The 25690-nt window shown below is 43.8% G+C and overlaps 1 protein-coding gene across 2 annotated transcripts in view; it reads right to left on the bottom strand.

Moving 5' to 3' along the window:
• Window positions 1-25690, bottom strand: part of LOC126251918 (N-acetylneuraminate 9-O-acetyltransferase) — a 270156-nt gene that overhangs the window by 166425 nt on the left and 78041 nt on the right. For both annotated transcript variants that reach the window (XR_007545805.1, XM_049952650.1), the window contains exons 4-5: window positions 9417-9536; window positions 3401-3541 (exon numbers count right to left, since the gene is read on the bottom strand). Coding sequence is in view for 1 of the 2 variants with exons in the window: in XM_049952650.1 (XP_049808607.1) it covers window positions 3401-3541; window positions 9417-9536 (261 nt within the window). In the remaining variant the exon portion in view is untranslated. The remainder of the gene's footprint in view (window positions 1-3400; window positions 3542-9416; window positions 9537-25690) is intronic.

Below are 25690 nucleotides of genomic sequence, written 5' to 3' on the forward strand. Positions count from 1 at the left end.
TCTGTTACAGCCATGAGGATAAGATGCCTGTCATCTCGACTGCTAGTGATGTGAGGGTGTTGGGATCCAGCATGGATTTCCGTATTACTCTCCTGAACCCACCGATTCCATATTCTGCTAACAGTCATTGCATGTCAACCAATGCGAGCAGCAATGTCGCGATATGGTAAACCGCAATTGCGATAGGCTACAATCCGACCTTTAGCAAAGTCGGAAACGTGATGGTACGCATTTCTCTCTTTACACGAGGCATCACAACAATGTTTCACCAGGCAACGCCGGTCAACTGCTGTTTGTATATGAGAAATCGGTTGGAAACTTTCCTCATGTCATCACATTGTAGATGTTGCCACCGGCGCCAACCTTGTGTGAATGCTCTGAAAAGCTAATCATTTGCATATCACAGCACTTCTTCCTGTCGGTTAAATTTCACATCTGTAGCATGTCATCTTTGTGGTGTAGCAATTTTAATGGCCAGTAGTGTAGATAAAAGAATCAGTAGTGTCATATCAGACTGTGGAACTTGAAACTTTCAGCTCCGGGCAGGAGCACGTAGAGGAACTCTGGCTCCAGTTTAACAGAATAATTGACCATGCACTAGACAGATTTGTACCCAGTAGAACAGCTCATAATTGGAGGGAACCTACATGGGATTCAGTCACTGTAAAGAAAATTCTAAAGAAAAGAGATTACTGCATAACATGTGTAAAACAAAGATGCTGAATGAAATGTGTTTGGCTGCCACCAGAGCAATGTGTGATGCTTTCTATGATTACTGTAGCAGAATATTGTTAAGTCATATTTAATAAAACCCAAAAAAATTCTTGTCATAAGCATTGTTAATGTCCAGTCACTCATGAATGAGACAGGAACAAAAATTGAAGGTAGTAACACAAAAGCCAAAATGCTTGATTCTATTTTCAAATGTTTACTTACAAAGGAAAACACAAAAAAATTGCCCCAATTTGACCCTCATGCCACTGAAATGGGTGAATTAATTTTTAGTGTCAGTGATGTTGACACAGTTGAAATCATTGAAGCTGAACGAAGCTCCAGGGCCAAATGGAATCCCTTTCAGATTCTGTACTGAATTTGTGTCCGAGTTAGCTCCTCTTTTAACTATAATCTATCATAGATCCTTCAAACAAAAGGCCATGCCCAGTTCTCGGAAAACGTGACAGGTCACACCCATCTAAAAGAAGGCTAGTAGAAGTAATCCACAAAACTACTGTCCAATATCCTTGACATCAATTTGTTGTAGAATATTAGAAAATATTCTGAGCTCAAACATAATGAGATATCTTGAACAGAATGACCTCCTCAATGCCAATCAGCATGGATTTTGAAAACAATGATCTTGTGAAACTCAACTTGCTCTTTTCTCACATGAGATACTGAAAGCTTTGGATCAAGTCAATCAGGAAGAAGCTGTATTTCTTGATTTCCAAAAAGCACTTTACTCAGTACTACACCTACGCTTATTGTCAAAAGTAAGATCATATGGGATATCAAGTGAAATTCATTACTGGTAGGGAGAATACAACACATTATCTTGGATGGAGAGTCATCGGATGTGCCCAGGGAAGTGTGTTGGGACCCTTACAGTTCGTGTTGCAAATTAATGAGCTTGCAGACAGTAATAAAATCCGGCTTTTTGCATATGATGCAGTGTCTATAATGAAGTACAGGGTTATTACAAATGATTGAAGCGATTTCACAGCTCTACAATAAATTTATTATTTGAGATATTTTCAAAATGCTTTGCACACACATACAAAAACTCAAAAAGTTTTTTTAGGCATTCACAAATGTTCGATATGTGCCCCTTTAGTGATTCGGCAGACATCAAGCCGATAATCAAGTTCCTCCCACACTCGGCGCAGCATGTCCCCATCAATGAGTTCGAGAGCATCGTTGATGCGAGCTCGCAGCTCTGGCACGTTTCTTGGTAGAGGAGGTTTAAACACTGAATCTTCCACATAACCCCCACAGAAAGAAATCGCATGGGGTTAAGTCAGGAGAGCGTGGAGGCCATGACATGAATTGCTGATCACGATCTCCACCACGACCGATCCATCGGTTTTCCAATCTCCTGTTTAAGAAATGCCGAACATCATGATGGAAGTGCAGTGGAGCACCATCCTGTTGAAAGATGAAGTCGCCGCTGTCGGTCTCCAGTTGTGGCATGAGCCAATTTTCCGCGGGCGACGCGTGAAACTTGCCCGCACACATTCAACCGTTTCTTCGCTCACTGCAGGCCGACCCGTTGATTTCCCCTTACAGAGGCATCCAGAAGCTTTAAACTGTGCATACCATCGCCGAATGGAGTTAGCAGTTGGTGGATCTTTGTTGAACTTCGTCCTGAAGTGTCATTGCAGTGTTATGACTGACTGATGTGAGTGCATTTCAAGCACGACATACGCTTTCTCGGCTCCTGTCGCCATTTTGTCTCACTGCGCTCTCGAGCGCTCTGACGGCAGAAACCTGAAGTGCGGCTTCAGCCGAACAAAACTTTATAACAGAGAATGGCAGCACGGATGATCACAGGTTTGTTTGACCAGTGGAAAAGTGTCACAGATATACTGAAGAAAGTGAACAGGAAGACTCTTGAAGATAGATGTAAGCTATCTTGAGAAAGTCTATCTGCAAAGTTTCAAGAACCAGCTTTAAATGATTAGGAATATGCTACAACCCCCTATGTAGCACTCGCAGAGAGATCGTGAGAATAGGATTAGAATAATTACTGCTCGCACAGAGGCATTCAAGCAATCATTCTTCCCATGCTCCATACATGAACGGAACAGGAAGAAACCCTAATAACTGGCACAATGTGATGTGTCCTCTGCCATGCTCATGATGGTGGTCTGCAGAATACAGATGTAGATACGTTGTGAGAAGTTGAGCACCACTCCATGCTCAGCAGATAATCAATCTTACATTTCACACTGAAAATTCCTTTAACAGTATGCAGCTCCTGTTTTAAAATACCAGTTGCATCTTATCATTTAATTCTACAGGCATTATGATATATGGAGTTCCTAGGATGAGGCACAAAGGTACATAAGTATCCTGAAACAAATATAAACTTTTGGTAATGTAATTTGTTTATAATTTTTTCTTAATTTTTTCTATCTAATATGACTTAAGTTCACAAGTTCCCAGCACAAAAATCTCTCAATTTTGGAATGTGAGTGAAGACACTACTTTATTATTAATTGAAATTGGATAGTCCTTATTCAGATGGTTTATTCTAAACACTTTAATTTATGATACAAAATAAATAAATTGACTGAGTCTCTGCATACCACAGTTCACAGCAAACATTCTGCTAACAGCTACATATAAAACCTAAATTAACATATGTGGACATCATATTTAATACCAAGTTACAGATGATTACCTGAGAAGCAGCCTTGTTATAGAGTTCAATTTGTTCATTTGTTATCATGGATCTATGTGGCTGAAGTTTCTCAGCATTTACAGGTGCCTGGAGAACCCACAGAACTTGAGTCTTTGTCTTATCCGAGAGTGTGTTTATTGCCTGTAAATAAAGAACAAAAAATGTAAAAATGGAAAATCCAGGACACAATGTCACAATATTATGAAAAAGATACTTGCTATTCACTAGCTGAGTCACAGATAGGCACAACAAAAGAGACTGTCAAAAATGAGCTTTCGCCAACAAGGCTATACGGTGAGTAGCAACCACAATTCTCTTGGGTTTCCAGGTGTTCAAGTGGTTTAAAATCCACGGCTTTTGAGCAAAAACTCCTGGACCACTGCCAAGTGGCAACTCATGTTGTTATTGCTGCCATCCTTATATAGCTGTATTACTGCCTGTGATGTTACTGGTACCCAGTCAGGTGGCTTATAAGGTAATGTTTTGGTTGCAAGGCCACCGTGCCAAATTCCACATTCCAATGGCAGCATCTCACGCTGTGTTTAACTGCTGACAGCTGTCTTTACTGAGGGTGTTTTCATAAATATTTCTTTCCATCCCTTCTTTTATGATACTATCCCAGAAACTTTTTGCCTTTTAATAATGTTTTGTCGAATGCAGTTTGGTTTTCACTTTCAAGAGCATTCTCTGCCATTGGTGATTTCTCAGGATACCATTAGGGGAATCATCTTTCTTTTTATATGTGGCACAGTTCAGTAGCATGCACACACTGTCTAACATAAAACTGTCCACACCCACACCATATTCTGTATATTCCTGTCATCCTATGGCCTACATCATATTTCACAGTCCTCACAAGCTGTCAAATTTTTGCTGGGGCCCGAAGACTGGATTGATTTTATGCTTCTTTAGGAGGTGGCTAAGGAGACAAAAAACTTCTGAAAACATGTTCAATAAAGAGAGTGCTCTACAGTTAAGCACAGCTTGGGACCCAACCATGGGAAGGTTGAGGTCAAGCTTCCAGCTGTGGCAAGTGGAATGAACAATTGACCGAGAGCTCTTTGGCCTTTGTCATGCAGTGACCAACTGCTGAACTGCAGAGAGGCAAAAAATCAAGCTTTTTTCTCTTCTCCTCATTAGTATCCTGCTTGCACAAGTCTTCTGAAATTACTTGTGGTATTTGTTGGTTGTTGTAGCCAGTCCCATGGAATGGCTGGTTCAGTTAAGCCATTCCATGAAAGACATTTTGTAAGGTGTTCAGTTCCTGTGTGAATGCATCACAGAAGGTCCTCTATCAACCAAGATCCTTAATACACTGCGGCTGTGACACCCATTCGTTTTTCGGTAGACGAGGATGTGAAGAAAGACTATGGCACTATCTTTTTTTAATCTCCACTGTCATCCTGATGTGGTAACAGATGCTACTGAAGTTATAACCATCACCAACGAAGATGAAAGCAAGTAGCTTCCCTGTTGTTAGACGAAGTACCAACAGCCCCCCTCCCCCCATCCCCACCCCCTCTCCCAATAATCATGGAGTAATGCCACAAGGTATTAAATGCACAACAATGACTGAAGTCTCTGCAGAATGCTCTATTACGAGGTGCTATCCAAAATTTTCGGGACTGGTGCTGCCATCTGTTGAAAACCTTACCTTTGGACTAATAGTCACCATCACCCTCGAAGTAGTTCTCATCCGCACATACACACCACTTCTGCTACTGGTCAAATGTTTTCAGGAAGTCCTGTTCTTTGAGGGTGTTTATCACCACCAGCGATGCTTCTTGAATCCTCTCTAGAGTGTCGAATCAAAGGCCTTTCAACTTGAGTTTCAGTTTTGGGAATAGTGCGAAGTCGCAAGGTGCCAAATCTGGCGAGTACGATGGGTGGCGTACAACCGCCACGTTGTTCTTTGAAGCGGGGGGAGGGGGTGGGGGAATGGTTCTGGTGAGCAAGGACGTGTGACAGGGTGCGTTGTCATGATGCAGCAGCCAGTTCCCTTGATACCAAAGTTTGGGCCGTCGTTCCCGTATGTTTTCACATAGCCGTCACAAAATGTCACAGTAGTACGCGGAATTCACTGTTTGGTTGGGTGGAATGAATTCTTTGTGCACAATTCCCTTGGTATCAAAGAAAATGATGATCATGCTCTTCTCTTTGCTCTTCACCTGTTTCGCTTTTTTGGGTCTTGGAGAGCTTGGGCTCTTCCAATTGGACGATTGTTGCTTTGTCTCTGGGTCATAACCGTAAATCCAGCTTTCATCACTGGTGATGCCCGTGACAAGAAGGTTAAATCATCAGGTGCGGTCTGACGAAGGTCTGTGCACACTTCAACACGCTGTCCCTTCTGATTGGCAGTCAAGATACTTGGCATAAATTTTTCTGCGTCACAATGCATGCCCAATTCATCAATCATCATTCATTGACATGTCCCATAACCAATACCCACTTCATCCGCAAGGTCTTGAATGGTTCGATGGCGATCTGCACGAACCAATTGTTGAAGTTTGGCAACAATGTCTGGCGTTGTGCGGCTTATAGGCATTCCTGTGTGAGCATCATTTTCGACGTCTGTACGACTGGCCCTGAACTGAACATGCCACTCAAACACACACGTACGGCTCATGCTCTGTCCCCCAAGCACTTGTTGAATCATTGCAAGGGTCTCCGTAGCATTTTTCTCGAGATTTGCACAGAATTTGATACACACGAGCTGTTCTGTTCGCGGATCCATGGTAAAATCGCCACACATAAAACAGAGTATTACGGAAATCACTGTGGACACCCAACACGTCCTCCCAGCTGAATGCCACTCCGCACACTGACTCATCAGATATGCAGCTCTTGCCACCTAGCGGTGCAAATACCTACTACTCCTACTTTCCAGATGGTAGCACCATTCCCAAAAATTTTGGATTCCACCTCATATTTCTAATAACGGAAAATCCAGGATGGAATGTAACAATATTATGAAAAGGAAAGATGCTACTCACCATATAGTGGAGATGCTGAGTCGCAGATAGACACAAGAAAAAGACTGTTACAAATAAAGCTTTCAGCCCATAAGGCCTTCGTCAAAAATAGACGACATAAACATAAACACACACACACACACACACACACACACACACACACACACACACACAGTCTAAGGCAACTACAGCAACACTGCGAGCAGCAGCACCAGTACATGATAGGAGTGGCGGCTGCATGGGGGTAAGGAGGAGGGTAGGGGTGGCGGACAGTGCAATCCTGCTAGAGAGCACGCAGGGATGAGATGGAGAGGGTAGGGCAGCTATGTGCAGTCGGGGGGTTAGACGGAGGGGAGAGGTGGGGGGAGAGAGGGTAGCGGAAAGGGATAAGTAAAAAGACTGAGTACGATGGTGGAATAAGGGCAGTATAGTGCTGGAATGGGAACCGGGAGGCTGGATGGGTTTAGAAAATGACCAACGAAGGTTGAGGCCAGGAGGGTTACAGGAACGTAGGATATATTGAAGGGAAAGTTCTCACCTGCAAAATTCAGAAAAGCTGGTTTTAGTGGGAAGGATCCATATGGCACAGGCTGTGAAGCAATCACAGAAATGAAGAATGTTACGTTTGGTAGTGTGCTCAGCAACAGGGTGGTCCACTTGTTTCTTGGCCACAGTTTGTCAGTGACCACTCATGTGAACAGACAGCTTGTTGGTTGTCATGCCCACGTAGAATGCAGCACAGTGGTTGCAGCTTAGCTTATAGCTCACATGACTGACTACACAGGTAGCCCTGCCTTTGATGGGATAGGTGATGTTTGTGATCAGACTGGAGTAGGTGGTGGTGTTGGTGTTGGTGTTGGTTGTGGTGGTGGGAGCATGTATGTGACTGGTCTTACATCTTGGTCTATTACAGGGGTATATGCCATGAGGTAAGGGGTATGGAGCAGGGGTTGTGTAGGGATGGACGAGTATATTGTGTAGGTTCGATGGACGGTGGAATACCACTGTTGGAGGGGTGGGAAGGATAGTGGGCAGGACAATTCTCATTTCACGGCACGACGAGAGGTAGTCGAAACCCTGGTGGAGAAAGTAATTCAGTTGCTCCAGTCCTGGGTTGTACTGAGGTATGAGGGAATGATCCTTTGTGGCCGGATGGTGGGACCTTGAGAGGTGGTGGGAGACTGGAAAGGTAAGGCAGGGGAGATTAGTTTCTGTACAAGGTTGGGAGGATAATTATGATCTGTGAAGGCCTCAGCAAGACCCTCGGTATATTTGAGAGTGGCCGCTCATCACTGCAGATGCGACGACCATGGTTTACTAGGCTGTGTGGAAGGGACTTCTTGGTATGGAAAACACTGAAAGGCGGCTTGCAGAGTATAAATGTAGATATCGATCATAGGTCATGATGCAATTGTAGCAGCAAAAAGCACCAAGGCACAAGATTTAAAAAAGTAAGCAGGAAAGTCTGTGCATACTGTAAAATGGATATGGAATACGTTATCTCATTTCTTTGACAACAGTTAGAAACATTTGATTCAGGAAGGGAATATAATGAATTATGCCTCAAGTTCAAACAAACAGTTGACAATAATTAAAGAAGGTAGTGATCTCCCTTGGTCTTCAGCCTGACAATCCTTGAAGTCTTGAGTAACTGTTACGGCAAAATATTAGCCAAGTATCGCCCTCTCAGCCCCAGAACCTCATGAGATGTAGGCCATCACTGGGAGAAATAATGATGATGATGATGATGATGATGATGATACTGATGCTACCACCACCACCACCACCACCACCACCACCACCACTAATAATAATAATAATAATAATAATAATAATAATAAACTGTGCATACTCCTGTGGATGGGATAGGAAATGTAAAATAAAATAGAAACGCAGAAGCTAGAATGCTGGGATAGGAAATGTAAAAGAAAATAGAAACGCAGAAGCTAGAATGCTGAATACTATGTCCTAATGTTCCCAAGCAAAGGAAAAATGAAGGAATGTAACCATCATTCGACATCCATGCTGCTGCTATGATTAGTGACATTGTAGTCAGTACTACTAGTGTTACAAAGCAGCTTAAAATCTCAGAACTCAGCTATATACCAAGCCATTAAGGAGTCCCTGTCGAAAAGTATTTCCATGTGAATTAGCTCTAGTCTTGATAATAATTTACCACAAACTCTTTGAGCTGAGAAAAGTTCTCTGCTGCTGGAACAGGGCATGTATTACACCCATCTACAAAAAAAGTAAATAGAACTGATCACAGGGCTTCTGACCAGTTCAAATGAAAACTACAAAAACACGCTCTCAAGTCATACATTATGACTGTCCTACCATAAAACAACCTTCTTCATGGAAATCAGCAGGGGTAGCGAAAACATCGCTCATGCATAAACTTACTCTCCCTCTTCACACGACATCCTTAGTGCGAATCACAGAGAAAACTATGCTGATTTGGCATTTTTAGACTTTTAGAAAGCTTTCGATTCAGTACCATATAGACATGTCCTAAAAAAGTACCTTCCTGTGGTATGCCTGACTAGGTTTGTGACTAGACTGAAAATTTTCTGACATATGTGACAAGCCAAGTCATCCAGAATAGAGAATCATCTACAGACACAGAAGTAATATTTGAAGTTTCCCAAGAAAGTGTAATAGAACTGTTGCTGTCCATGTTGTACATTACAATTTAGCTGAGAACGCTTCTGAAATGAACCGCTTTCCGCTGAATTACTTCAGCTGTTGTTACCCTCAACAGAAAGCTATTAGCTGCAATTTCAGGCTTCTCATAGCTGATGCAATTATCTAACGGAAAATTGAATTAAGAAACAGTATGATAATATCCAATTACACCTTAACATAGTACCAGCAGAGTGCAAAGACTGACAAGTAGTTCTACATAGGGTATACAAAGTTGTGCATTTCACAAAATATAAAAATGTGGTACCAATTGCTTAGATGATGAATGAGTGAAATGCTATCTACATATAATCTTGGAAATTCCTTTATATTTATATATGCTCTTTTAGGAAGATACATACCTGTGCGAGATAAGTTAAATTATTTTTATACTCTTCTAATGCCTGAACAGATGCATTAGATGCTCTAATGGACCATAAGGCATTGCCAGCAACAATCACATTTGGTGGATCATCTTCATCCTGCAACAATATTTACATAGCCATCACAACGAAACATTGCAGACAATGAAAAAAATAATAAACATTCCTAACCATGCAGAACTGTAGTCCTCCACAGAAACTCAGAAATTTCCTGTGTGACTACTTGAGGTTTAAAATTTAAAAGACCCTGCAAGCACAATACCAGCTACTTCAAAAATCTTTGAACTGTTAGCTGCTGTGTATATTTCCAAGCTTCAGGAAGAGTGCTCTTCCTCTGCAGGTAACAGTTTACTAACTGAACCCATAAACAAATGCTGAGAAATAGCACCACAAATGTGTTGAGAAATTTATTAGACCACATGGCTACATTATTGATGTTTATACTTAACTTGACTGGAAATGTATAGGAGGTTACATGGAATTTGTAAATATACTTCCTCCAGTCAAATATATAGCAACATTACACTGTCAGTCTTAGGTGCTTTGAGTTTTAGGTTATCAACATACAGTCATGCTCACCTGGACTGCCTCATCTCTCAATACTCTGCCATTGGCTTTTGATACTATCTCCCCATTCTCCTATGCTGTTAGCTGCTACCCTCGCCACATTTGTAAGATTGGTTCACACTTGCTCTGAGCACATCCCACAGTATATTACAAGTTGTTTTTGTTTCTTTAACTCTAGTCTATGATCATGAACACTATCATCAGACTATCAATATTGGTCTGTAGTGACCATCTTCCAATATTTTTAAAACACATCCAACTATACTAAAGTTGTTATACTATGCTATGTTATTAACAGATCTTTGTCATCAAAGAGTGGAACTATATAAACAAATTCGATACTTCCTGGATCACTTTTTTTTCCTCACGACTGTTGTAGCTTGTACAGCACCTGTGCGTAGCTCGTACGAGTACATAACATTACTGCTTTCACATGTGACCCTGTCTTTTATTGGGTAGGAGGTGCCTGCAACTGGACTGCAGTAGGAGATGGTGGGTAGGCGTATGGGACAGGTCATGTACCTGGGCCGATCACAAGGGAATGACCCATGAGGTGCAAGGTTGGGAGCAGGATTGCAGTAGAGATGGACAATGATATTCTGCAGGTTGGATAGGTGGTGGGCCAGTACTCTGGGTAATGTGGATATGATACCCCTCATCTAAAGACATGGTGAGAGGTAATTAAAGCCCTGGTGAAGGATGTAGTTGAACTTTTTAAGGACAGTGTGGTTCTGGATGATCAAAGAACGGCTGGTCGGTAGCTGGTGTACAGATTAACTGATGTCAGATGAGGAAATGGCAAGGATGATCTATTTATGGATGAACTGGGGAGGATATTGTCCATCAATAAAAGCTCTGGTATGGTTTCCAGTATATTTTGACAACTTCTGCTTTCTATTATAGATGCATCCATGGGTGGCAAGACTGTTAAGGAAGAGATGTTTTGACATGGAACAGGTGACACTTGTATAGTTTTCCTTTCTTTGCCAAGTTTGCATTGAGTAGGTCTCATCCATTATTCAATACTTTCAGCCTTCTGTACTGTTGTATTTTTGTGAATAGTATTAGAAATGCAAAATAAAAGAATTAGCTGTTAAAGATATTGAGAAGTTTAAGTATGATACTGTGGCGCTACCATAACTGAAATGGCAAGGACTAGTTCCGAGTGATATAACTGTGTTATCTGTTGTCTAATATAACAAGAAAAACAGGAAAATGTGGAACAGGATTTATAACAACAAAAAAGGAGGAATTTCAACCTTTATATATCAGTCACTCAATCTGATGAAACACCAGAAAAATAATAAAAAAGTTATTTCTCTCTTCACAAATCAATTCTATAGAACACAAATCATCTCATTTGCCACTACTAAGATTACAAGGGCTATTCCATAATCAGCAGACTCAGTTTAATATCCAAAGGAGTAATTTAGCTCTTTAAGCAAGCTGTGCACAATGTAGGAAGACAGGCAGCAACAACATACAAGTACAAACAAATGTGGGATATTCATGCTGACAGCTACTTCCAAAATATGTAATACGATTAAGTATTTTGGGATTGTGATGAAGACAGCTGAGCTGATATTCAGAGTTCAATTTTTAAATCTTTATCCAAACATGCTTACTGAGATTGCCTTTGGCAAAGACAAGCGCAATTCTTCCCGCCAGTCTTGTTCAATTCAAACTAATTCGCCATTCAATATAATAGAGGTAAACATTCCACGTGGGAAAAATATATCTAAAAACAAAGATGATGTGACTTACCGAACGAAAGCGCTGGCAGGTCGATAGACACACAAACAAACACAAACACACACACACAAAATTCAAGCTTTCGCAACAAACTGTTGCCTCATCAGGAAAGAGGGAAGGAGAGGGAAAGACGAAAGGATGTGGGTTTTAAGGGAGAGGGTAAGGAGTCATTCCAATCCCGGGAGCGGAAAGACTTACCTTAGGGGGAAAAAAGGACAGGTATACATTTGCACACACACACATATCCATCCACACATATACAGACACAAGCAGACATATTTAAAGACAAAGTGAAAACACTTTGTCTTTAAATATGTCTGCTTGTGTCTGTATATGTGTGGATGGATATGTGTGTGTGTGTGTGTGTGTGTGTGTGTGTGTGTGTGTGTGTGTGTGTGCGAATGTATACCTGTCCTTTTTTCCCCCTAAGGTAAGTCTTTCTGCTCCCGGGATTGGAATGACTCCTTACCCTCTCCCTTAAAACCCACATCCTTTCGTCTTTCCCTCTCCTTCCCTCTTTCCTGATGAGGCAACAGTTTGTTGCGAAAGCTTGAATTTTGTGTGTGTGTTTGTGTTTGTTTGTGTGTCTATCGACCTGCCAGCGCTTTCGTTCGGTAAGTCACATCATCTTTGTTTTTAGATATATAATTCGCCATTCACTTAGATTCAAATTGTGAGATGATATTAAGCTCTCTCCATTCAAGGTGTGTACACAAAGCAACAATAGCACGAAAATGCAAGTCAGCAACAGGTGCTTTTCTTTATGCAAATTTCTTTATCCAACCAAAGACAGTTTGTATGTCTAGCCTTCCTCTACAATTTTAAACCCCCCACACATCAATCCATTACCAAGTTGGCTATCTCCTGATGCCTCAGGTTGTGTGCTATCAACAGATCCCATCTTTTAGTAAAGTTGTGCCTTAACACTCACTGCTACCCAATTTGATTCAGTACCTTTCATTAGTTATTCGATCCACAGACCTAATCTTCACCATTCTTCTGCATCATCACATTTCAAAAGCATCTCATTCGCTACCTGTCTATACCGCATATCAGATAAATTTCATTTCAATGTAAGGCTGCACTCCAGTCAAATGCTTTCAGAAAGAACTTCCTAAAATTTATATTATTAGTTAAAATATTTCTCTTCCTCAGAAAGATTTTCTTGATATTGCCCGTCTGCATTTTAGATTGTCTCTACTTCATCCACCCCTCTTGATGCCCTAATGGCAGATGTTTTCTACTATTATTAGTGTTTCATTGCAATATTAATTTCTTAAAATTAATCTGTTATAATTTTACTACACTCCACTAACCTCACTTTACTTATGTTTATGTTCATCTTACAGCTGTTAAACTGATTATCTAAGTGCTTTGCCATCTCTACCAGAATTACAATATCATTGACAACTCTCTATGTTATTATTTCTTATCCTGGAACTTGAATTTCCTTTCCAAATTTGTCTTTGGTTTCCACTGATGCTCACTCAATTTATAGACAGAACAACATTGTCTCACTCTCTTCTGAACAACTGCTTCCCTTTCCTGTCCTCCGTGTCTTGTAACTACAGTCTGGTTTCTCTAAAAGTTGTACATTATCTTTTGCTCCTTGTGTTTTATCCATGCTACCTTTAGAATTTATACAGTGTATTCCACTCAACATTGTCAGAAGCTCTGTGCGCTGTGATCTTCCACTTACCTGTTGTTCTGTTGCAGTCTCTTTTGAAGAAACTTGAAGTCTCATAACTGAGATAATATACTGAGAACTAATGCCAGGTAGGAGAAGTTCAGATGATGTAAGCTGGACACAAAATGAGATCTAAAGGTCTATCATCTCAACCTATTTCCACTGTACTGTAGCTGATGGCAAGTTCCAGTTTCACAATTCACATTACATACAGGTAAATGGAAGCGCATCTCCTTCGTTGTAATCCCTTAAGGAAGGAGTATCACCCAACTACTAAGCAACTTAAACAAATTTGGTCAATGTTCACAATGGCAAAATTAATTATGATGGAATCATGACTGTGTCAGCACACATAAAATGATTTACATTACTGTTGCATGTCTAACACTGTGCAATAAATATAGTTTGCAGGTCATTAACACTTTCAGAATGGATGTTAATTGGTCCACCCAAGATTTTTTAAACACAAAAACCATTTACACAGTCTTGGCAGGCATACTTTCTACATCTATTACATTGGGCTGCAGTATTCATGACACAGAAATTTGAACATAATGACAGCACCATGCAGGATCCCACACCAAGTGACACACTGATGTTAATTAAGCAATGCAATCAGACACAGAGATGTGAATGGTATAAATATAAATAAAATAATATAATTATAATACAATAATACCAGTATAACAATAAAATATATAAATAAATATAAACTCTGGGAGTATACTTTACTAACATGTAAATGTTGTCCAATTGCTGATTGGCTGTAATCTGACAAATGTTAGCGATGCATTAGCTGGCCATAGAGTCCTATGTGATCTGACATGGTTGTGGTCTATTTGCTGGCAAGCCATGAATTGCAGACTTTGGGGTAGGGGCTGCTACACGAAGGCTGGGATAAGAGCATTATATGAATTCTGAAATTACATGATGCTCTGTGATTCTGTTATGTTAGATTCTACTATCTGTCATGGAATCTTACGACTTTGCTATTGTTTGGTTTAAAATATTTGTTTCACAATAATAATTCACAAAGTACATGGAACATTATTACCAAACAGTTTTTGAAATCTTCTATTTCTGTGTATGGCATTTATCATGAAATAAAAACTTTAAGACCCTAAATTATTTGAAATCATAATTACTGACTGCATGAATTAATAAGCAGTGTTGTCTGATATAGAAAAAAATACAGCAATAAAAGTCTATTATTAAAGTTTAGAATCTTGCAGTCATTAAAGCAAAATACGTGATTGAAAGTTCGAGGGTCCGAACTTTTGATGTCAAATATTTTGTAAGATAATTACTTTTCGATGATTCCAAATACATTCTCAAAAAATTGAGAGTACCTGCTTTCAAACGAGTGGTAACAATAGCTCCTCTGTTGCTTATTCGGTCACCATGTTTTTCCTATTATATAATGTAATCAAAACTTTGTATCACTTTAATTACTAAGGTTTCCAGTAAAACCAACTGCATCATTATACTCATGAACATAAATGTAAACAACTGAGCAATATATTTAAATAAGATTTTGCATACATAACAATTTAACATATTCCTGTAGTTATGGTGTATTGCACCTGTACTGCATTAGACACAGAAAAAATTTAGTTGTTCTTGGGAGCAGAAAATATAGCAGATGGATCAAATCCCAATTTGTTAAATCTCGGCATGCACACACGGCTGTGCACCTGCATTGTGCTGGCTGACAAATAATACCAGGATTGCACGCTTGGCATAGGGACTGGTGTGGGGATGAGTTGGGTGGGATGAGTAGCGGGAGAAAGGTGTGGGAAGCAAAAGAAGAGATTGGGGACAGATAACCAGCTAGTGGCTCAGAGGGAGGCAGCAGGTGTGAAGGATAGGAATGTGTGAGGGAAGAGTGGCAGGTGCACGGGCTATGCAACCAACATATGAGCAGCACAGCCAGTTAGGTGCAGTACATGGTGAAGATGATACAGAACCATGAATTGGGAAGGGTGAAAGGACAGAGGAAGAGAAAACAGCTGGTTAGAGGGTATGGTGACAGTGGGTTACCAGAGACTGTCTGGGAGGATTACGGGAGTGAAGGACACATCGCCAGGATAGTTCCCATCTACACAGTTCAGAAAAGCTGGTGCTGGAGAGAAGAATGCAGACAACATGGGTTATGAAACAGTTTTTGAATTCAAGCATGTTGTGCTCAGCAATGTTTTTACCACTGGATGGTCAACTCTGCTTTTGGTCATAGTTTGGCAATGGCCATTCTTTCTGGTGAACAGCTGCTTGGTGGTCATGCCCACATAAAATAATATGCAGAATTGTAGTAGAGCTGATGTGAGCAATGGATGCTTTCACAGGTCATCCTGCATCTGATGGGAAAGGATAAGTGTGTAACAGGAATGGAGTAGGATGGGCTTGTTGTGTGAATAGGGATATGACCTCAGTGGCAAGGGATTGGGAGTGGAAATGGCATAAGGATGGACGACAATGTTGTGTAGGTTCAGTGGGTGACAGAATGCCACTTTTCGGACAGTCAGAAACATCATGGGCACGATGTGTCTAATTTCCAGGTATGATAACATAATTAAAGCCCTGGTGAATGATATGGTTCACTTGTTACAATCCAGGTTGATACTGGATACAAAGAGGGCAGTCCTCTACAGCTGGTTCTTGGGGAGTGGTAAGATGATTAGGAGTGTGTGATGACATGGCATGGGAAATCTGTTTGCAGACTAGGTATGAGGGTCATTGCCTGTCTGTTAAGTCATCCTTGAGGCCTTGGATATATTGGGTAAAGGAATTCTCATCCTCATAGACACACTGTCCATGGGTGCCCAGGCTACATGGGACCAGTTTTCTGGTGTCAAAGGGGTCACAGGTACCAAAATAAACATACTTTGGGTGGTTAGTGGGCTTAATACGGACAGAGGTAAGGATGGAGTCATACAGGTGGAGGTTAACATCCAGGAAAGAGGCACATTGCCTGAGAAGGACCAGAAGAAGCGAATGGGAGAGAAGGGATGATGATGTGGAGGAATAAGAATGGGGTCTTCAGCCTGGGTCCACAACATGACTATATCAATGATCCTGAACCAGACAAGGGGTCTGGGATTTTGATAGTCTAAGAAGATGTCCTCTAAATGGAGGTTGGCATAGGAGGGTGTCATTTTGGTGCCTGTGGTTGTGCAATGGGTTTATTTTGCATACCTTCCCCTCAAAGGAGAAGTAGTTGTGTGTGAGATATAACTGGTAAGGCGTATAAGGATTGAGATAGTGGGTTTGGAGTCAGAAGGTTGTTAGGAGATACAGCATTCAATAGTGTCTAGAGGAATATTAATAGTGTCAAGGGGAATGTTGATGTATAGGGAGGTGGAATCAACAGAAACGAGTAGAAGTGGGAGCTCAATAACCAGTTACATGGGTGTATACAGGATTGTCAGGTTTATGTATTTTGGGAAGCATGAAGAAGGTGGATGTTAGGAGGGAGATGGACTCAGTAGAGAGACTCTGGGATGTGAATAAGGGATTTCAATAGGAATTGGAGGTTACATTGAACTTCTGGGATGGGGTCACTATGGCAGGGCTTTTATGTAGAGGAGTCAGACAGTTAGTGGAAGCATTCTGCTAAGTAGTCACTGTGATTCATCATGGCACTGGTTGGTTTGGTTTGGTTTGTTTTGCTTCAGGGTGCAAAAAACAATTGGGGTCATATGCGGCCAAGTCAAAACTAGAGAAAACGAAGACAGGGAGCAGTTAAAAATGACAGTGGACGCTGAGCGAAGAGGACCTCGCAGCGCAGCCGCCGACCGCCAGCAGCCGTAGCTCGCCCGCTACCCCCTCCAGCTGGCCGCGCGCAAGCCGGCCGCTACCAGCGCTCCGCAGCCAGTCGCCCGGAAGCGACCGGGGAGTGCACGTCAGCCGCTCCCGGCGCAGCCGCCCAGCGGCAACCGGCCCAGTGCCGAAGGGTTGAGCTCGCTCCCCTTCGACGCAAAGCTGCGCAACCAGTCGCAGACTGCCGCGAAAGAGCTTCGGCTCGCAGCTCCCAGTAGCCTCCGGTTACCCAACGCCCCCAACGTGATTCTCACGTTCTTTTAGGGACTCTGAGGCAGTACCAGGGCTCCTTCACGGGACCAAGCCCACGTGCTGCAGGCCATTCTTCTTCTGCACCTCCTTTAGGTGCCGCGCTTGCACGAACAGCGCATGTTAGCGTAAAGTAGGGACCACCCACTTCAATAGGGAACAAGAGACACTTCTCTTGCCTATCGAGAAAAGTAAAATTGTCCTTTCCCCCTTCCCACCCAATAATAATCCTAAGTGCGAGATGGTGGACGCTACTAGCACTTCCCCTGCTATCACCCGCAGCGAGACTGCAACACAAGAGGCGCGAGGATCGACTGCACCCGCCGAAACTCGCGCCCCGCTGTAGTGTTACCTTTTATTTTCTTCTCCTCATTAGCTATTGAAACAACATCGCTTTGTAATGTAATTTTAATTTTCACCAAAAGCACATTCAACACATCACGGAAAAATACACGTCTTTCGTATCAAGACAAGAGAGAGAGACGACCATTAGTTCTTAAAAACAAAAAAACTACGCAAAAGTAAAAAAAAAGAACAAAATTATTTATAAAATCGGTCGCTGGCGCAGCGCTCTTCTGCGTGCGCAATCGTAAATTATAACTTTGCGGAAGTCAAAGTACCATTACACCGCCCGCTATCGAAGGCAAGGGAGCAGCTGGTGACGCTCGACAGCTTGGCGCGAAAGCGCAAAAGCAGCTCGAATCGCGCCGGCTAATCACCGAACTTTTCGGGGCGGACGTCTCTCCCACCAAAACAACTACACTCAACATCATTTTACACTCACCTGTCACTGGACAGTCATGTACCATTCTCCCACCGGCGCCGCAGCCTCAAGAGACCGAGGCAGCGGCGGCGGATGTGGATACAGAAAACCATTACACAGAGCCCTGGCAGGTGGAGGGCCCAAAACGCAGACCCAAAAAAACACCAGCACAAACAAGCGAGCAACCAAACTCGCTAGGCAACTGAAAGGTGCTGTTGCCTACACCCACTAGCTCATCTCAGGCTAGCAACATTAACACAAAACAAAACGCAAACACAGTTGTGGCGAACAACAACAAAGCACACAAAGCCACAGCAGTGCCCACACAACACAAGACTGGTTTCCCCCCAGTTGTTATACAAAACTATGGGAACCTTAGTGCCCTTAACACTGCATTCGCGGCAAGGCACATAAACAGCACATTAGATGCAAAGTACTCGGGGGATAGGGCCTCACTGTACGTTGCCACAGACAACAAATATAAAGATCTCCTGACCTTCCTCAAAGATCGGAAGATCGAACATTACACATACAGAACGCTGGACAAGAGAACCCAGCAGTACGTGATCAAGGGAGTGGATCCCAGTACCCCCAACGAGACAGTACATGCGGCCCTTTGTTATATGGGATTCGACTGTAAAAGTGCCTCCCGGATGACAGGGTTCCGTACACATGCACCGTTACCACACTACATGGTTGAGTTAGCCAACTCGGCTGATTCCCGCGCCATCCTGCAGATAAAGAGCTTTCTGCAGATGGATGTACGTGTAGAACTTTACGAACCACCCAACGTCCCCCAACAATGCAACAACTGCCAGCGGTTCGGCCACTTGGCCCTCCGCTGCGGCCTGGCAACTCGCTGCCGCGGATGCGCTGGCAATCACAGATCCAACACTTGCACACAAACACAACCAAACCAGCGATGCTGTGCCAACTGCGGTGGGCCCCACGCGGCAAACTTCAGACAGTGCAACTCATACAAACAGGCGCTGAAGCGAAAACAAGACAAAAGTAGGGTACTGTACGACATACCACGTCCAAGGCCAGCGCCGAACCCAGTAAGGAACGGCGTAATGTTTGCCACGGTTGCACGCCCTGGCGGAACGGCACAGGCTGCGGAACCTCAGCGCCCTACACACACACGTGAAACAACCGCTGCAACAGCCACACAACAGCCACAGGCAACACCAGAAACCCAACAAGCATCGGTACCAACACCTATGCCCCCAAACAACACGACCCCACTCCCGGAAATCACGTGCTGCGAAGAAACGCACCATATACAGGAAAACACACCCACACAAGAACCCCCCGAACCCCAAGCCCAGAGGAGGAATAGACGTACACGCAAACACAGGGCGGGGAACACGAAATCACCACAACAGGCCACACAGCAACAACAGAATAGCAACACACAGGAAAACAGTCAACAAGACACCGAGACTGTAACTCACACTACCATCCCCCTCACCACAGAAGTAACACAGGCGCCACAACCTCTGTCACAAAGCACAAATGCCGCTCCCAACAACACACCAATACCCGCACAAGCGGCCGCTAACTCCACAACAGCACCTCAGGCTGCCACACGCAACACCAACACACTACCTGCGGGAATACTGGAAACACTATTCCCCCGACACACGACCGTTCAAATCCTTACCAAGGTGCTGACGGCCATCACTACACTCATCACCCAGCTCATGAGCGCCGAACCCGGGCAATACTGGGCTGTCATACACACTGCCATCACAACACTCTTTCACACTCTTACATGAATAATATACCACACCCGGCCAATAACGCAGACCCGCATACACTATCACAGATCCTGTTCTGGAATGCAGACTCGATCCACAACAAAAGGGCAGAATTTGCCGAGTTCATGGAGCGCAAGGGAATCCTTGTCGCGCTACTGAGCGAGACTAAACTTAAACCGCACAAACAATTAAACTTTCCTGGCTATTGTGTCTATAGTACCGACCAACCGGGCGACGCCGTGGCAGGTGGAACTGCAATCATCATACACAAAGACATTGAGCACACAAACATAGAGCTCCCTGAACTGGAAAAAATCGAGGCTACGGCCGTCAGAGTCATGTTCAACGGAGCCTACACCACACTGATATCGGTATACAACAGCCCTGTAAGCATCTCAACACGCGATATCAGCACATTACTCAACATTTCACCGCGAGTAATAGTCGCTGGAGATCTGAACGCAAAACACCCGGAATGGAATTCACGCATACGAAATCCCAACGGCAAAAAACTGTACGAACATTCGCTAGGCAGAAACTACATTATACTAGCGCCGACTGAACCGACGCACATTCCCTATCAGAGGGGACACAGGCCAGACGTGATAGACATGGCTCTCATCAAGGGCATTACAGCGACACTCAACGTTGCCATTCAAAACGATCTGCCCTCAAACCACCAACCTGTAATACTATACATTGAGGAAACACTGCAGCACACGGAATAACGCAAGATGTTGGACTACGGGCGTGCTAATTGGACATTGTTCAAGCAAACGCTTGATAGCCACATCCCATCTATACACGAAATTAACGAAACAGGACAAATTGACGAGGCAGTAGAAACCCTCACTAACGCCGTCCAGGACGCAATGGCAGGCACCATACCTGATCGCACCTCACAACAACGCAGTGCGGCCCTGCCCCAGGAAATCCTGGGCCTAATCTCAATGAGGAATCGCCTCAGGAGACAATGGCAGCGCACCAGGCATCCGTACTTCAAACAGCACATTAACAGACTACAGGGCATCATACACGATAAAATACAAACACATAGAACACAACAGTGGAATCAAAAACTCAAAGGGCTGGACACCGCACGACCTGGCGTGTGGCAACTAGCCCGACACTTCACCAGGGAGAAAATATACACCCCAACGCTTCAAGGGCCTGACGGACCTGCATACTCAGCAGAAGAGAAAGCAGAACTAATGGCTCGAACACTCGCAGCGTCATTCACACCGAACCTGGTACCATCAGATCCAATGTTCACACTTGCTACTGACCAAGAGGTTACACGCATTCTAGCCCAACCATCGCGCGACGACATTCGACATGCTAGCACAGCCGAAGTCTCCTGGGCTATAATGCATTCCGCTGCTAGGAAAGCCCCTGGTCATGATGGAATTCAAAACTGTGTCCTCCAGGATTTCACGGATAAAGCAACTGAGTACCTAACACACATAACGAATGCCATACTAAAACACCAACACTTCCCCGCCTTTTGGAAGACGGCCAAGGTCCTGATGTTCAGGAAGGCGGGGAAAGACCACAGCCTCCCACAAAATTACCGACCCATCAGCCTTCTGAGCTCGCTCAGTAAGATTGTTGAGAAGGTGATTCTCAAACGCATTACTGGGCACTGCATAACAAATGACATACTGAGACCGGAGCAATTCGGCTTCAGGAATCACCACTCCACAACACAACAACTCCTACGGGTCATTGAACATATAACACATGGCTTCAACATAAACAAAGCTACAGGGGCAGTGTTCCTGGACATCAAAAAGGCTTTCGACCGTCTATGGCACAACGGCCTCATCCGCAAACTCAGCGACGCGGCATTCCCCGACGGGCTGCTGCGTCTAATACACTCATACCTCACAGAGGGGAGTTTCAACACTGACGTGCAGGGAAAACAATCAACACGACACGGTATACACGCGGGAGTACCCCAGGGAAGCATCCTAGGGCCCCTACTGTTTAACCTCTACATAAACGATCTCCCAACCACACACAACACAATGATGGCAATCTACGCGGATGACACAGCCATCCTTGCGCAAGATTGGAAACCATCAAACATTACGTCACGCCTACAGACTGCACTCAAGAGTGGCCGAGCCTTGGTTGGAGAAATGGCGTGTTAGAGTAAACGTCGACAAGTGCGAAGCCGTTCTGTTCACTAGAAGACCGAAGCAACTGCGCAAACACCGCTACTGCAGACCAATAACTCTACATGCACGTCCAATACGTTTCCGCGAGAAAGTCAAATACCTCGGTGTCTGGCTGGACCGGAAATTACTCTGGAGGGACCACATACAATACATGACCAACCGAGCTAGCGCGAGGCTCAAACAGCTCTACCCTATGCTCAACAGGCGTAGCACACTGAACAGAAGGGTGTCGAGGTCCATGTACATGACACTTATCCGACCCCTGATGACGTACGCAGCTACTGTCTGGGGATACGCTGCGCCTACACGCCTGCGCCGTCTGCAGCTCATACAAAACAAAGTACTCAAAATCATAAGCAATGCTCCACGATACACACGCATCGCGGACCTTCACCAGGAATACCGACTTGAGACGGAGGTAATCCACAAACTCACCACAAGACTATACAGAAACTCCAGACATTCGCAGAACCCGTTTATTCTGAATCTGGGGAACTACGACCACAACCATAGATGGAAACATAAAAGACCAAAAAACATACTTGTAAGGACATAACATCTATGGCCATGCATACGCAAACATAACGGCACAGGCAAGCCCCTGTTAATCAGACGCCATTACTGGATATCCAGCTGAAATACACTGTCGAATAACTGGCACCACACAGGGAAGCCGTACTGTACACTGCATGCAAACAAGCTCCACACATCCCCCACACAGTGAGATGATCTATGGCCGATCTCCCACTACTGTATAATGATCTTGATTGTTCCAGGAATGTAGCAGCTGCAGCAACTGGGACACATCGCCATCGCTTGTCACGGTAATGATGCATGATACCTATACTAACAAATCCAACCTTGCATGAGCTATCGCAGCTAGTAAGCCACTACTGCTCTTACTACGCATCCCACTGTCGCAGAGGTTTTTTTTTTCCCACGGCACGAGCCATGGCACTTTTTTCCCTCTGCTCTTCAAATCGCTACCCTCACTCACGTTTCGTCCACTATCTATCACCTGATGGACCGTGTTAATGTGTAGCCTTACCCAGACGCACGGACATCACAGCCCAGCATCCTGTGATCCACTTACTAGACAAGTAACATGTTTACGGAGGTAACAGTAGAACTTTTGGTTTGGTCACCACATTGGTGCGGGCGTGGAGGGGCCCCATCTTAGTTAAAAATGACTATATGTCAGTACTAATTGAGGTAATAGAAGAATGCTAAAAACAGGCACCTGCAGAAATGGAGGTTCAAAACTAAAAATTAAACAGCCTTTACCATATTGCTTTGGCAGACAAAAAGTAAAATGCAGTCTACAACCCACGCATCATTTGCTACAACGGCTGCTAACTCAGATGACAAACCCAAGCGGGAATGTAAACGGGTAAGAAATGGGCATTTTATCAGGAAGTGGCAGACAGATAAATCTTGGGCGCACTGTGTACAAAGTGGTGGGGTAGCACCACTTACCAAATTACAATGGCTAAAAGGCAGTGACCAATACATAGCCTAGTTAAAATAACCTTCTCCCGGTGGGAGGGCCGACAGGAGGTCCTCCAAGCTGCTGGGAGAGGCTTGATAAGCTAGAGCTTATCCCTGTGAAGGCAGGACCATTGACAATGCCAGAGGGACACCACCTCCTGCAGACAGTAACACAGGAACTCGAGGGCTGAGGTACGAGGACTGCAGCCTTGGCAGCAGCATCAGCAGCCTCGTTTACTGGCAGACCAACATGACCAGGAACCCATAGAAACATCACACTGGATCCACCAAGAATGAGCAAGTGACAGTTTTCCTGGACCCACTGCACTAAGGGATGGCTGGTGCACAGTGCACATCGACTTTGAAGGGTGCTGAATGAGTCTGAGAAAAAGGACAGAACTGAAATTCTGTGACGCTGGATGTACTCCATGGCCTGATACAGGACAAAGAGCTTGGCTGTAAATATTGAACAGTGTGCCGGAAGCCAACATCGAAAGACATGGGTGCCAATGTCGAAGGTACACCTGACCCCACGGTCAGTCCGAGAGCGAAGTTCCATGCGAAGGTCATGAAACTGAAGGCAATAGACCAAGGCTCAAGTAGTGAATGAAGGCCAAGGTTAACATGAGTCGCTTCATGAAGCCAAAGTGATGAAGCATTCACACACTCACTGGGATGACAGTGGTGGAGACTTTACCTGCAGTGAGGATGATTAAATCAAATCTCTTTTCAGGTTTCAAATATCTGTCATTACTCCTGCTGAGAGGGTTGTGTTCTTGGGAAGGGACCTGGAAAAAGGATGGTGAGGTCAAGTTGGAGGTACGAAATTCCTGGAACATTATCATGGGGTAGATGGGTGGGGTGGGGGGTGGGGGGCATGGATGGTGGTATGAACTGGGTGACGCAAAGGGATTAGACTGGCTTTGGTTAGAGGGATTGGTAGAAAAGAAGTGTTTCCACTGTAGGGATATGGAGAAGGACAGCAGATCTTTGATGAGTTTCAAACAGCCAAATTTGGGTGTGGGGCTGAGGGTAAGGCCTTTGGATAGGACTGGGACTTCTGAAGGATTAAGGTTTTTAGTGGGAAGGTAAACAAGAGTGTTTGGTTATTTGTTTGGGTTCTGGATTTTGTGGGACCTTGGAAGAGTCTTTTCAAGGAAAATCATAAATTGAAAAGATCAGCAGGACACTGTGTGAGTGCTGTGAGGGTTTAACGAGGAGGTTCAATGTGGGTAGGTTAGGTGCTGATGGGTTGTGATGCTCAAAGTGGTGAATAGGATGTCGACAAGTTCGATAATTTATGGATGTAGTATCTTGAGTGCTCTTCAAGGGCAAATGTTTCCATTTGGGACCTCACAGTAACAACATCTCACACAAGGAGAAGAGATGGTTCTGGGGTGCCGGTGCCATGGAGGTATGTTTCTGTAGTACCAGGTTTGTGGGGGAGAGGGACTGGCAGAATCTGAAAACATTAAGGTCATTATGAAAGGAGGGAGATGGACTCAGTAGAGAGACATTGTGAAAGGAGGTGTGGTAGCTACAGAAAGGAATTTTTATAAATAGGCCATCAGAGGTGGGGGGATTCCACGGCTTAGCCAGCACTTAAGGAACAGGATGTGGGACTGGGTTTTAGCTAGGGATACTTTTCTGAACTGATGCAAACAGATCAAGCAGGGTTCCATTTCAGACAGGATGACATAAGTATGTGATACACTCACTGAACTGAAGGCCAGTGGGTGGAACAACAAAACAGTTCTCTCTCTGATTCCCTACGAGGAAAAATAAGCACACTAACACAGGATTTTTTTTTAACAAGATAAACACTCTGAATTTTTGTCTGAATTGCACAAAAGATACATTAAAAGTTACTATTGACATTGGTACTGAGGAAATGGATATTATATTTATAATTCAGCAACAGATCATCCAGTGCTATACTTGATTGTCCAGTACATAAGAACAAATATTAACGTTTGCTACATGAGCTGAAA

The sequence above is a fragment of the Schistocerca nitens genome, chromosome 4 (genome assembly GCF_023898315.1).
Source record: "Schistocerca nitens isolate TAMUIC-IGC-003100 chromosome 4, iqSchNite1.1, whole genome shotgun sequence".
NCBI classification, from domain to species: Eukaryota; Metazoa; Arthropoda; class Insecta; order Orthoptera; family Acrididae; genus Schistocerca; species Schistocerca nitens.